The sequence below is a fragment of the Trichechus manatus genome, unplaced genomic scaffold, assembly GCF_000243295.1.
Source record: "Trichechus manatus latirostris isolate Lorelei unplaced genomic scaffold, TriManLat1.0 scaffold00119, whole genome shotgun sequence".
Lineage (NCBI taxonomy): Eukaryota > Metazoa > Chordata > Mammalia > Sirenia > Trichechidae > Trichechus > Trichechus manatus.
Window position 1 is genome coordinate 6,147,574 of NW_004444055.1, and position 14,104 is coordinate 6,161,677.

At 34.1% G+C, this 14,104-nt stretch overlaps 2 protein-coding genes and 1 non-coding gene across 4 annotated transcripts in view; 1 reads left to right on the forward strand and 2 right to left on the reverse strand.

Annotated features, from left to right (window-relative positions):
* The window catches only part of PLEKHG7 (pleckstrin homology and RhoGEF domain containing G7), a 42,371-nt gene extending 38,828 nt beyond the window's left edge, over nucleotides 1-3,543 (forward strand). For both annotated transcript variants that reach the window (XM_004384201.3, XM_023738561.1), the window contains 2 exons: nucleotides 1,492-1,589; nucleotides 2,580-3,543. In XM_004384201.3, the coding sequence (XP_004384258.1) occupies nucleotides 1,492-1,589; nucleotides 2,580-2,687 (206 nt within the window). In that variant the 3' untranslated portion in view covers nucleotides 2,688-3,543. The remainder of the gene's footprint in view (nucleotides 1-1,491; nucleotides 1,590-2,579) is intronic.
* Nucleotides 3,401-3,471, reverse strand: TRNAV-UAC (transfer RNA valine (anticodon UAC)). The gene has a single exon. It is a non-coding gene; the product is annotated as a tRNA-Val (tRNA).
* A 4,464-nt stretch (nucleotides 3,544-8,007) lies between the features above and the next one.
* Nucleotides 8,008-14,104, reverse strand: part of LOC101352813 (early endosome antigen 1) — a 150,187-nt gene continuing 144,090 nt past the window's right edge. The window contains exons 24-28 of the mRNA XM_023738584.1: nucleotides 13,059-13,244; nucleotides 11,862-12,100; nucleotides 11,455-11,575; nucleotides 10,761-10,859; nucleotides 8,008-10,004 (exon numbers count right to left, since the gene is read on the reverse strand). Of these exons, the coding sequence (XP_023594352.1) occupies nucleotides 9,882-10,004; nucleotides 10,761-10,859; nucleotides 11,455-11,575; nucleotides 11,862-12,100; nucleotides 13,059-13,244 (768 nt within the window). The 3' untranslated portion in view covers nucleotides 8,008-9,881. The remainder of the gene's footprint in view (nucleotides 10,005-10,760; nucleotides 10,860-11,454; nucleotides 11,576-11,861; nucleotides 12,101-13,058; nucleotides 13,245-14,104) is intronic.

Consider the following 14,104-nt stretch of genomic DNA (forward strand, 5'->3'; position numbering starts at 1 on the left):
TAGGTCTTTGATCCATTTTGAATTAGTTTTTGTATAAGGTGTGAGGTATGAGTCCTGTTTCATTTTTTTGCAGATGGACATCCAGTTTTGCCAGCACCATTTGTTATAAAGACTGTCTGTTCCCCATTTGATGGACTTTGGGCCCTTGTCAAAGATCAGGTGACCATAGGTGGATGGATTTACATCTGGGTTCTCAATTGTTTCATTGGTCAATGTATCTGTCGTACCAGTACCAGGCTGTTTTGACTACTGTAGCTGTATAGTAGGTTCTGAGGTCAGGTAGTGCAAAGCCTCCTACTTTGTTCTTCTTCTTCAATAATGCTTTAATTATCCGGGGCAGAAAGCCATTTTAGTAAGCTCAAGTCCCCTAACCCCAGAGAAGCTGGACAGAATTTCATGACCTTAACAGACTTTATTTGTTGTAGTAGAATTTAGGAATTATGTGGTTTAGAATGCTAAGAGTATAATTTATGACAGTGGAAATTTTGCAGTTAAGAAGATAAAAGTCTTGTATTCACAATTCTGAAACGAGTCCTAACCTGCCTTGGGAAGTCTGGTTAAATTCACAGACTTCGACAAATAAAAATAATGACAATGGACAAGCATCAGTTTAATGACCAGCCGAGGATAAAAACCAGCTGCTCTCCTCATCCTCTCTGCAGTACTTGGTGTGACCAGGAGACGATCCTGTTTTGTTTCTAAACATAAATCAACTGCAGAAAGAACACAGAGGTTGCAGAAGTGTATTCCCTGTGTTGTATTAATAATTCAAGAAGAAGTTTTCATTTTATGAGCTTCTGCTGTATTAAAAATAAAAAAAAAAAAAGAAAGAAAGAAATCTGCTCTCCCAGTATCTCTGGTCGTTTTTTTAAGAGACCAGCTAGGGAATGACAGAAGTGACACAGACAGGCAGTCTGTTTCTTTTGCAAACACAGAAACCATGCCAACACGGTTTTTTGTTTTGTTTCATATCTCAATTTTGTGGATGCTGAATTTGAGTCCATTTTTTAGTTTTTCTTAGCCTGCTATGAAGCATTCAGGTGCATTCGAATTTTTGCTACATCTTACTTTGTAGATCATTTTGATGTGATTTCCCTTTACATACAAGAATAAATCATTTTAAAAGGAGTGGTGAGTGACAAAAAAGAAACACTTACCTTGTTTTACGTATTTTATAATTTTTTTAATAAAAATTTCCACTTAATATGCTTAGCTTGTTCTACGAGGAGCCCATTTTCCATCACTTAAGCTATAATTGCATTTCATCAAGCCCAGAAATTTCTCGCTAAGGAAGAGAGGGTTTTCATTTTTAAGTGGCTCTATTTGGACACAGTGGAGTCTTGGCCTAGGAATCAGAAGTTTTTTTTTTTTTTTTGGTACCTATGTAAACCTACTGCCTCATTAAAAATAAACCAGGTTCTGTACTGAGAAGAAACTGTGGATTTCATATTAAATGACTTGGCTTTTTCTCTTTGTAATATCTTCTTCTAGTCTTCGGGCTGAGAAATGCTTTTCTTATACAACACGAAAACGGATATCGCCAATGTATAGCAGCATTCTTATTACAAGCCCAAACGGAAAACATCAAAGTATGTGTTTTAACTTTGGAGGTCTTTGATTCTTCAGTGTATGCAAGAAAAAATCTTACCCGAAACCTCTTAAGGAACAGTGAATGGAAAGTTTTGTGTATTCTCCCTACCCCCTTTGCAAAGGGCAGATGTTGGGAGGAGGGGAGGGGGACATCCAGTCCACTTTGTGCTCAGAAACCTCAGAGCTGACAATTTCCTCAATTGCAGCCGCCTCATTTTCTCCTGCTTCAGAAGCCCAAGCTGCCTCTGAGCTAAGCAGTTTCTGTGGGCAGGTGGGGGGAAGAACTGCTTTGGATTGCATGATTAACTTTTAAGATGCTCCAATCAAATTCCCAAGTCCCAGTATGCAAATAATCTAATATAAAATGAGGGGTGGGCTGTAATAATGATCATGTCTTTTGCCTTTGAAAATATACCACTGCTTTTATAGCTATGGAGTTGAAAGAGCAGATGCCCTTCTGACTCTGGTTTCTCTATCTTAGAAGTTTCCATTTTTGTCTTTCCCTTGTTTGGCTTTCATCAAAGCAACAATGTGGTCACACCACACATACACTCTTATTCTTAAGGACTCAGTTCCCTGGGTCACCTTCATCAAAGTCTGCTTTTCAAATTATGCCACTGATTAAGAACTATTTCCACATGAAATGGAAATTGAAGGAATTCCATTTTATATTCTCAGTACTTATTTTTCTAATTAGTCATCATTGACTATTATGGTTCCTTGATTACTCATGACTGTTTATCCAACTCACATACCATAATCATTTAATCCATTGTGTTTTCATGTGATAAATTTATGCTGTGTTTGATGTAAGAAAGAAAATGGGAAATGTGTGCAAATATTTCATTAGCCTTCAGTTTTAAAGAACAAACCAGTAAATATAATGGAAAATGTTAATCCAAATATGTGAGAAATTGTCAGCTTACTCTAATCAGTCTCTCTCTCTCTCTCTCTCTATATATATATATATATATATTCTTTTTTTTCAGAAAACATGGATGGCACAAATAACTGCAGCAATCTCTTGCTTTATGAAGAGTCAGGAAACCAAGAAAATCTCCCTTTTCACACTGCCTGCAGAATCCTCTGAAATTTAAGAATCTAAAACACATTTGAGGACTTAAAATAAGCTATCACATACCTTTTTAGATATTAGAGCTTTAAGTATTCTCTCATCCAAGCTTTTGCAACACTTACCTAGTGATGAGCTAGAAGGAAATGGGCATCAGAAAGGAGTTCCAGAATTTGAGAATTTGAGTTAAGAAAATCCTCAGTACAGAGGATTAATGACCACAACAGATTTCAGCTCTGGGGAATTTCTTGGCAAGTATATACTGATATCCAGACTAGCTTATAATGTGTTAGTCAGGCTTGTAAGAGGTGCGAGTGAAGTATGGTGATACCATAATTTGTAAAAGGGTGAATAATCAGATAAATGGGGTGTCAGGAGGAAGACAATGTCCACTGCTTGCCTCCAATATGAATTCTAGCATTTTTCCTTGTGTGTATCTGTAAAATAATGAAATCAATTTTCCTATATGGTTTGTAAGTCAGTCTTACTGCTTTACAGTCCTACCTCAAACACAATAACTCCTTCGATACAAAGTCTGATTGCTCTTTTAATATTATTATTGTTGTTAGCTGTCAGGGATTGGACTGTTGTGATCCATGGAGTTTAACTGACTGATTTTCAGAAGTAGATCAACAGGCCTTTCTTCCTAGTCCATCTTAGTCTGGAAGCTCTGCTGAAACCTGTTTAGAAACATACTACACCTAAACTTCCAGTGACAGATGGTGGCTGCCCATAAGGTGCGTTGGCCAGGAATCAAACCCGAGTCTCTCGCATGTAAGGCGAGAATTCTACCACTGAACCACCAATGCCCTCCCCTCCACTTTAATATAGTAAGCAATAAGTAAGGCCTAGACTTTAATAGCAGCTTTTTTTTTTTTTTTTTAATTCCCGTTATCCAAGAGTTCATTTATCTCAGGTATACTTTATAGTACTCTAACTTGGAAGTAGAAAAGCCCAAAAATGAAATTCCACTATTTTATTTAAGGAAAAAAACAATAAATATCTGTTCCAGTTTCACCAGCTAGCACTTTTTATATAGGAGATTTTCAAATAAGGTATCTTCCTCTTAACCTCATTTTTAGATGAATGATGGTGTTTGCTATAAAAATACTTCCTGATTTTAACTGTGTTTTTGTGCATGTGTCTGTGTATTTTAGCACAGTGTAGTTGCTTTTAATTTTACCTGGAAGGATTTGAAAAGTCATTAACATTTTTACGAAGGCAGCTTGAATAATAGTATTATCAGGGAGTGACGTATACTATTAACTGCATTTAAGCAAACAGCTATTAGGGTCAGATCATATAAAATGGAAGTTCACAACCTTCAATTCCAGGCAGGATAGGTACCTTTTGCAAGTTCCAAAATGGAAGTAGCACATTTATCAGATTTGGCTGCAAGACAAAAGATATCTTAACTGATCTCTTTAAGTTGGAGAACGGGATAGAGAGGATGAAGTTTGGGGGAGTCATATGCACAGTAACTACTTGAGGAAAATGCAAATTTCACCAAGCAAACAAGGCTGTACTGACAAGTGCAACAGAAAGGCTCTTGTGCAAGGGGCAACAAGCACGATTAGAATGGAGGGTCACAGCCATAGTCTCTTTGTAACAATGACAGACACTTATTAGGAGTAAGTAAAATTGAAAGGAAAATTTGGAAAGCATGAGGGGAAAGAAAGGTAAAGAAGTAGAACAGATTTCAAGTGTGAACCTAGAGATAGGATCTGAATGAGACTGAATTGAAAGCAATTATATCCAGGGCCAGACAATACAGATTTATGCAAGAGAGAATTTAAGAAAAAATGTCTGGCTACAAAGAATGGACATTTTTAGAAAGATATTAACAATCATCTGTCAGAGATTTTTACGTATACTGACCTCAAAGGAGGAGAATGGACTAGGCTTAGGTGATTGTTCAAGATACCTTTAGTCCCGAGTCCAGAAACCATATCTTTATCTGTATAAAAGACTAGTTTCCCCCTTAAGCCCTCTAAAAAGGAAAGACTAACTAAATTAATAAAGTATGTAAAACAGCTTATGAGTGAGTATTATATAAACTGAATTATATAATGCTCACAGAATAGCATATCTAATAAATTATATTATAATTAAATATTACCTGTTTGAGGATCTACACATTATACTCTTCGGAGGGAAGCACATGAGAGTGAAATGGAAAAAAAAACCCTCTATAACCTAGTTCCCAGTTTGAAAACAAAGAAAGCAGAAAACAATGGTACCCTGAGCCCTCAGAAAATTATCTTTAAATGGGCATCTGAGTATTAAACTTAGATAGACAATGAAAAAAGGGATTAATTTAATATTTTTAAAATATTTTAGTTTTGGTACACAATAATGAATGAAAAGAGAATGTCTTAAGCAAAATGGCATTCATAATTTCCTTTGAAATCATGAACTTAAAATGATTACTATTCTAAGCTGCACAGCATGATGAACTTCGCCACTGCCTATATCCAAGTGCAAAGTTCCAATATTTTGTAAATAAATTAATGCAAAACGGCTAATATCTTGTTCTCTCTTTTTTTAAATAGACGAAGTAATTTATAATCACAGAATACATCTACTAGAAAGAAATGCTTTTTAATATCATCTTTAACATATTTAAAAAAAAGCAACAATTCAATAAGGATCCCTCCATTGTTCTTTGTACAGATTTAAATGCTGAGCCATGTAATTTATCAGTATATTTACAATCAATAACCTTTCCAATCACTGAGTTTAGAAATTACAATATTGACTGAGCTAAACTCTCTCACAAAATAAGGCACAACTACATGATCACAAGTAATAAACACAAAACAAATAATGAAACCAAAAACTAAATGAGAAAATATTCATGCAAAAGTATCTACAGAAATTATGAATATATGATCCAGTTCAAGTACAGTATTTCATATACATAACTGCATCATGTTACAATAAATTCATTACTTCTACAGAGAAAGAACTTAGCTATTTCCAATTCTATTTTATACAATTATACACAAATTTAGCAAGTTTATGCACAATATTCACATCTGCAACAATAACAAATTGATCATTAAAATTCAGGCAAAGGGCAATTAAGACACAATAATGTGTGGCACATTATAATTACAGAATACCATTCATCAAGCTCATGTCTTGGAATACTAAATTGATGGCACATTTAAATCTTATGGATCAAATCATCCATGGTTTTATAGCCAAAGTGCATTTAAAAAAAACTGCTGCAGTCAAATAGGTCATGAATATCAAAATACATGATCATAATTTGCTTTCCACTTAAAAGCTAACCGTTTTTATGCAAATGCAAGGTTAAAAAAAAAGTAGCTTTAAAATTCTAGAAATTATATAAAATAATCATAAAGACTTTTTAAGAGAGATGGGAAACTAACAAATTTGGCAGTTACTATTTAACATTACTGTGAGGAAAATATTAAACTAGCTAATTCCACATTAAGAGGTAGTTGAACAAAATTTTATTTGTATACAACATTGAGGTTTTGTGTTTCTTTCCCTTTTTTCTTACAAAATGAACAAACTCTATACCAGCAGCTTTGCCATCTTTCTATTTAAAAAATTCTGTAGGTATAGTTTATTGTACACTAACCCAGCAAGACTCGATTTTAACTTACTTTTCGATGCTGGGGTTTGGAATTTACTAACACATAATGCCAATAAGCTTTGCATTGGAGCCAAGAGCTGGGGCTCTGTGTGTGCCAGCTCTATCTCACTGACAAAATAATGGTACCAACACACACCTAAAGGGTACAGCCAATAAAGACTCAGAGAAGATGACTTTTTAATTTAAAAGAACTAAAAACAAAACCCTTTAATTTTTGTTTCCAGAACATCTTAAGCGTATGAGAGTTAATCACAAAAACGTTAGATTCCACTTACAATAGTATCAATATAGCAGCCCGTGGTAAATTATTCAGGATCTATGAAAAGAGATTAGTTAGATGAAAACTAGTAAATCACTCAAATGCATATAGCTTCCTTTGTTGTCCTCCATAATTTTTTTTCTGAGTATGTGGATGGGGGAAAGGAGGTGGTGGTAGGCAGGGAGAAGGCCATCAGTGCATTTAATTACAGGAGATGAAGCAAACAAATATTCTGAAGAATTCTTATGAATTTTACTAATTTTAAAAAAAGCAATAACAGTGGAACTGTGAATGTCTGTGTTTATTAAGTTACTTCTATGTTAAAGTGGAGAATTAAGACTATTTGACAGGGTTTGGAAGTATATGCAAATTCATAAATAATTTTAGCTCAGTTTATATTATCCAACTATTATTTTAATAAAGAATCATTGGGGATGGCAGCAGTGGGGGGAAATACTAAATAGGCAATAGATAAGTGGTATCTTGGGTGAAGGGTGAGACAGTATACAATACAGGGGAAACCAGCACAACTTATACAAGGAAAGGTCATGGAAGCTCCATAGACACATCCAAACTCCCTGAGGGGACTGAATTGCTGGGTGGGGACCATGGTCTCAGGGAACATCTAGCTCAATTGGCATAACACAGTTTATAAAGACAATGTTCTACATTCTACCTTGGTGAGAAGCGTCTGAGGTCTTAAAAGCCTGTGAGCAGCCATCTAAGGTACTCCACTCGTCTCACCCCTTCGGGAGCAAGGGAGAATGAAGAGAACAGGATACAAGGAAAAGATTAGTCCGAAGGACTAATGGACCACAGCTACCAAGGCCTCCACCAGACTGAGTCCAGTACAGCTAGATGGTGCCTGGCTACCACCACTGACTGCTCTGACCAGGATCACAACAGAGGGTTCTGGACAGAGCTGGAGAAGGATGTAGAATAAAATTCTAACTTCCAAAAAAGAGACCAGATATACTGGCCTAAAGGAGACCGGAGAAACCCCGAGAGTATGGCCCCCAGACACCCTTTTAGCTCAGTGGTGAAGTCATTTCCGAGGTTCACCGTTCAGCCGGGGAGTGGACAGCCCCATAAAACCAAATAGGACTGATGAGGCACAGCAGTCCAGGGACAAGGGCCAGAAGGCAGAAGGGGGCAGGAAAGCTGGTGATAGGGAACCCAAGTTTGAGTAAGGATGGTGTTGATGCATTGTGAGGTTGTTAACCATTGTTATAGGGCAACATGTGTACTAACTGTTAAATGAGAAACTATTTTGTTCTGTAAGCCTTCATCTAAAGTGAGAATAGCAGCACAACTGGGAGAGCGTAGTCGATGTCACTGAACTGTGCATGTAGAAATTTTTGAAATGGTGTATCTTTGGATATGTATATTTTCACGAAAAAACAACAGGTCAAGAAGAGAGAGGGTTGACATGTTGTGGGGTTGTTAACCAATGTCATAAAACAATATGTGTACTAGTGTTTCATGAGAAACTATTTCTTCTGTAAGCCTTCACCTGAAGTACAATTAAAAAAAATTAAAAAATAAAGAATCATTGTATTTCTTCATTATTTATGCTTAAGGATATATACATTTTTCTAAGTCCAGGGACTCAATCAGTGTCTTTAATAACAACAAGGTTTACTTAAGTGTTTTTGTTTTTTTTTATAATTAAACGAATACATGGCAATCTCTTTTAGTTTATGTATGTCACAGGCATAGTATAAACATGATCATTTTAATTCAGCATGGCATTTGAAAGCAAGTGCATATTACAAACTATTTATTGTAAATGAAATGCTAACTTCAGTCCTTCCCTGTTATTGTTAGCAAATGACTGCACTGAACAAATGTGTGACATTGTATTTCTTCTCTAAAGAAAGTAATAAACCAGTATTAATGCTGACTCTGTCCCATTTTCCAAATTACTGAGACTGTAATAAGTTAAAGTTCAATGCCATTATTCCACATACAAATAGGCTAATCATTCATTATCCTAATGGTGTTTACGCTGTTTCAGTTTTCATAATTAACTTTGGGATTTCTGAATACATTTATTTTTGGTGATACTTTCTTGTCCAGCTGTTACTGCAAGGTAATTGCTCAGCATTATTTTTACAAAGTAAAAAGATTTCCCAGTTGATATGAAGCCCCAAATTCTGAATCAATTTAAGTTTAAGTCAGTTTTACAACTCTGAAAAATTCTTCCCTAATAGATAAGAAATATAAAGTAGAATATTTAATGTCTTATTATTTTTTTTAATTTTGTTTTTACAGATAAGGCTGTAGCAATATCAATTACTAGAAGATGCAGATTTATAAAACAATTACAGTGAAGCTAAGCTATGCTTGGGAAGGTTAAACCAAATTAAGAAAAAAATAGATCCCTTAAGAAAAAAAGCAAACCCAGATTCCTGAAGATGCTGGAGAGACCAAACGAAGTTACAATATGAAGGCTAATCTCAGAAGACTTCCCACTTACCAGAAACAAAGAATGGGACCATTATACAGTGTCTATTATTCATCCTCCAATTGGGGATGAAGGTAGGAAGCTTTTTAAGGTTCATAATAAAGAGTATGAAGGGGTTTAAAAGTGAGATAGAAAAAGACAAAAAGAAAAATTAACTCTAATCTTTAAAATACAACCCCAGGATAACCAAAAAGTAAGTAAATTGATTTTATAGAGGTTTTCATAAAATCCCTCCAAGAGAATTTTATCTGTACTGTTAAAACAAAGGCCATGTTTGAATTCATGGTTAATACATATTTTAAAATAAACTGTATTTAGAATACTCAAGTAGTAAACTTATAACATAACAGTGCAATTGATCTATGGACCTATACATAAGAAAAAAAGTTTGTTAGAAAGTTTTACAGTTCTGTGCATGACTTCACAAAGAATATCTTATATAATAATGCATTATTGTGCAACAAAAACACAAGTGACAACATCCTTTAAGTACATTTTTGTACCTTAAATTTGGGAGAAAGAAGCTATGGAATCATAGTCATGTTATTTGTGAACAATTAAATTATATTTAAAAAAATACATTGCTATTTTCTGTCCAAAGTTTATTTACATTTCATTGGCTAATTCTAAACTTGGCATAAAACCCCGGGGGTTAAATGGAAAAAAATAATGAAAGATGAACCCAAGTTTCACAAAAATAGAAGAGTTTTACTTGATATTGATAACCTTTCAAAATATACGAATTCTAATTTGGTCTAGTATTGCAACCGCTGTCCAAATCAAATAGTAGTCCAAGTACTCTATTAAGTGCATTTATTAAAAATCTAATGTTAGTGTAATATTACTGTGATGTTGTGATAATCCATTATCCTTGCAAGTCATTGAAACATGCATCACAGACACGAACAGGCTTCTTGGAAGAAGGAGTTAAGGCATTTTTGGCTGAACACTCAGCACAGAAGATATTTCCACACTGTCTGCAGTGATGCTGTAAATGACAACAATTAAAGAATTTCAAGCATAAAAACTACAGAGAAAACTTTATGAGACTACATGAATCTTACAAACTACACTGTAAAGATATATTAACTTTCAAGTAATTGGTGTATTATTTAATAATATACTATTTCAATATGTTAATTTAATCCCTGAGTGATATTAAAATAAAAATAGCTAAAATTTATTGAATGCTTTCTATTTATCAGACACTAAGCTAAATATTTTATACGGATTATATCACGGAATTCTCAAAAGAACCCTAGGAGGCAATTCTTAAAGTGTTGTTAATAAAGCACCCCCAGCAGATAAAAAATGCTATTCCTATCCACCAAATGTTCTAGCCAAAATGCCTTCAGTAGGATGTAAACTTGACTCTTCACATGATGGTATTATTTAGAATACATTTTCTTTTTCTTTTTTTAAATCTCTGCTTTTTCGCCCTTTCAAAGAACCCAACTATTGCTGAAACATGGTAAGTTTCATACTGGAGAACCGATTCAGAAAATGATTGCTCCATAGGGTGATTCAGTAGTTAGGCAATGCTTGAATTTAAGACTATAAAATTCAAACACAGAAACTAGACTGCATTAAGTTTAATTAATAAATATAGTTGTAAATTAAAGTCTACTAATAAATGGGAAGTTTTTAATATCTGTGATATGCAGGACTATTTTGATGGTTAAAACATTAATTGTCACTGAGGAATAAAATGCAGAAACATAGCTAGAGGAACAAAATCATTTACCCGTCTCACAGTTACTGAAAAGCCTTTTCCGCAAGCCATACAGTTTTGTACTTCATTGTCTTCAGCCCACTTTCTATTCAATGCTTGTGTATGTTTGATCTATTTAAAAAACAAAACAAAAAGATGTTTCAATACATCATAATATTCAATGTTTTAAAGAATGACAGCACATTTCTAATTTGGTTCCAGAGTTTTATAAAAAATTTTTTATTATATGCAACATGGGATAAAATTTTAAAAATCAGAAATTCTGCTACCAAAAGTAGCTACATTCCTAAGTCCAAATGATAAGATAAAAGTAAAAATAAACCAAATTTTATTCCTCAAAGGCACTGGTGACTTCTAATCATCGGTGATTTTCCACCCACCCTCAGGACACTGAGCAAATATTCTGACCATTTCTTTAACACAAACTGACTCATCTATTCTTTAATAGTCTGAAATTTTGTAAATTTTGTCTAGTACTGATAATTCATGAATGACATGCTCTCTAAATAATGCCTGGGGTCTCTCAGACAAGTCCTTTTTCTTTTATATTTAATTACTCATAACATCTACAATACTGACAGACAGTAGCTATTCAAAAGGATTTATTAATTATATGAGATAAAAAAAAAAAAAAGACTGAAAATACGCTTTTTACTAAGAGGTAAATTTAAACTAAGAAACTGTCTCACATCACCCAGTGACTTACCTGAAGGGACTGATTTTCTCTGCCCAGTTCCTGCACTGCTGCAGTCGTATTATCCAGCTTTCTTTGCAATTCTACTACTTTGGTTTGAAGCTTTTCTATTTCACCTTCGCCTTTAAGACATCTGGAATAGATTGGAAAGAGATAATTAATTTTTTTTAAATCATCAAAAACTCATTTAGACTATAAATGATGGACTACTTTAGTAACTTTAAATACAATACAGTAATTTAAAACTACCTGATTGTCTTAAGGGTTAGATTTTAAATGGCAACTTAAATAACACTGCAGGAGCTATGCACTTTTCTCAAGATTCTTCTATTTTAAAACTTTGAAGAAAAAAGTGGACTAGGACAATCTTTTTTGTCACTTACAATGGAAATAAATTAATTTTACTAGACATCAATCACCTTTCTAGCAGTGCTCTCCTTTCATCTTGATTATTCTGCACCGTTGCTTCTAATACTGCAATTTCACCCCGTAGGTCATCTGTTTGCTTCTCAAGTTCACTAACTCTCCATTGACTAGACTGCCACTCCTTCTTTACAGTGCCTAAATTTTCATTTAATGCAGTAATCTGCATGGTAAGTTTCGCTTCATTTTCTTCATGCTTCTTGATTCCTACTTCTTTTTCTTTTATTTCAGAATGCTGAGAAAAGAAAAAATGGGCAAAAAACTTACAAAAGTAGTGTAAAATACATTTAAGTTATTTATTGAATTTAAAATATTGGCAGCATAAATAACATTACTTCAGGAAAAGAGGCAAAAGAACATACTTCATTATAAACTAATAAAACCGATTCCGCATCTGTGTAAACTGAGCTGGCTCAGAGACCATAATGCTGAAATGATGGTTAGCAACCCTCTTAAAATGTCAAGCTAAAGTGAAGCAATTTGAGATTTCTTTTTCCACCCGAGCAGGGGAAGACACACATGGTTAGGAATAGCAAGGTGCCCTGGAGACAAAGCTGGCATTTCCTTGTATCTCCCAACTCCACATGCATCCTTTTCTCTCCATCAACCTGCCAAAAAATAATATAAACCCTTCAAATCACGGTTTGACTTGAAACTAACTCTTCACCTAAACCATTCAGAGGTCAAGTTATCTGAGGATATTTGGACGTAATTCAACAGAGGAAAGCCAGATGCTTCCCATTTGGCATGCACAACTTAAGGAAGGAAAGGCAGACCCTGGTCATCATAATTCCAAACTGATGTTTCCGTTCCCCTTTTTTCAATGCACACTTTGACCAAACAAATGAGTTTCACATGATTAGCATTCATGCCATTTACTTCAATCTATATAGTTGTGGGTTTTTTGGTTTTTTTTGGTTTTTTGTTTGTTTTGGGTTTTGACACTAAAAAAAAATTTTTTTTTTTGAGTTATGTTTTACTCTGATTTTCACTCACATAAACTAAAATCTGATTAGAGTAAAATATTTCCAATCACATGTCAGCTATTTAAACAAATTAGATCTGCTTTCTTAATCAAAATCTAAAATGCTAGGTGAGCACTTCAAACATAACTTTTAAGTGGAAAAATCCCCTTTCGCTGGATTGATTCAGAGCTCTATCATAAGGTGAATATGCCATCATTACCCACTAACCAATTTAGCTTCCTTCTCAGTGAATTCTTTTTTCAGCTCATCTTCTTCCTTTTTCGCCTGCTCTTTCAGGACTTGCTGGTTTTTCTTCTCCTGTTCAAGAGTAGTCTTCAGGGAGTCTACTTTTCCCTGAAGCTCCAATTTCTGCTGAATCAAAAGTTGTTTGGCATCCTTGAGACTTGTTACCTCCTGTTAAAAAAGGCCAAAAATAAATTATCCTTAATATTAAATAATTCAAAATGTAGCTGAAATTTATGTGATTTATCACAACAGTAGATATAATATGAATTTCAGTCACTTCTCTTGTAAGATTCTTAACGTTTGGTATTTCAAACAGTTGGTTAAAAAGATATAAGATTATTCCCTTCCTGCTCAACAATCATTTAAATTCAGGTGATAGCTGGCATGCTTAAGCTTTAATTAAATTAGGTGAACAAACTCTATCCCCTATTTTCCCTTCCTTCACTTAGCATGCAATTATTGGTCACCATTCAGGCATTACACACTGTGCTTGGGTCTGGGGATATAACAAAGATGAATTATATACATTCCCTGCTTCAAGGAAGTCACATTACGGAGGAACAAAATGACAAAGAGAGAACTATAAAGCAAAATGGTAAGTCTACTGATACACACAGGATATTATTATGAGAGTTCTCAGGAGAGAATTTAACCTTTCACTAAGAAAATGAGTAATATTTTACAAAGCAAATGATAAACAATTAGTTTTCAACTGGCACCTTACCTATGCTTATGACAGGTAAAATGTTCAAAGCAAGAGATCGTTAAAGGATTTTAAGAAGAAAAATAATTGAAAAAACAGAATCCTTTAAAATCTTATTTCTAAACTCTTACATATTTTGACATTTGCTATCTACAAGCAAAATTTTCTAAATCAATATTTTTTTCTCTTGATTATCATCTCAACAAAATCTAAACTCTTAGGGTTACTTTGATTTATTCAGTAATCTGAAAACAAAAGTGATATAGTTTCAATATGTAGAGATACAACACAAGAGCACTCTGGTAAGAATATTTGTCAAAAACAG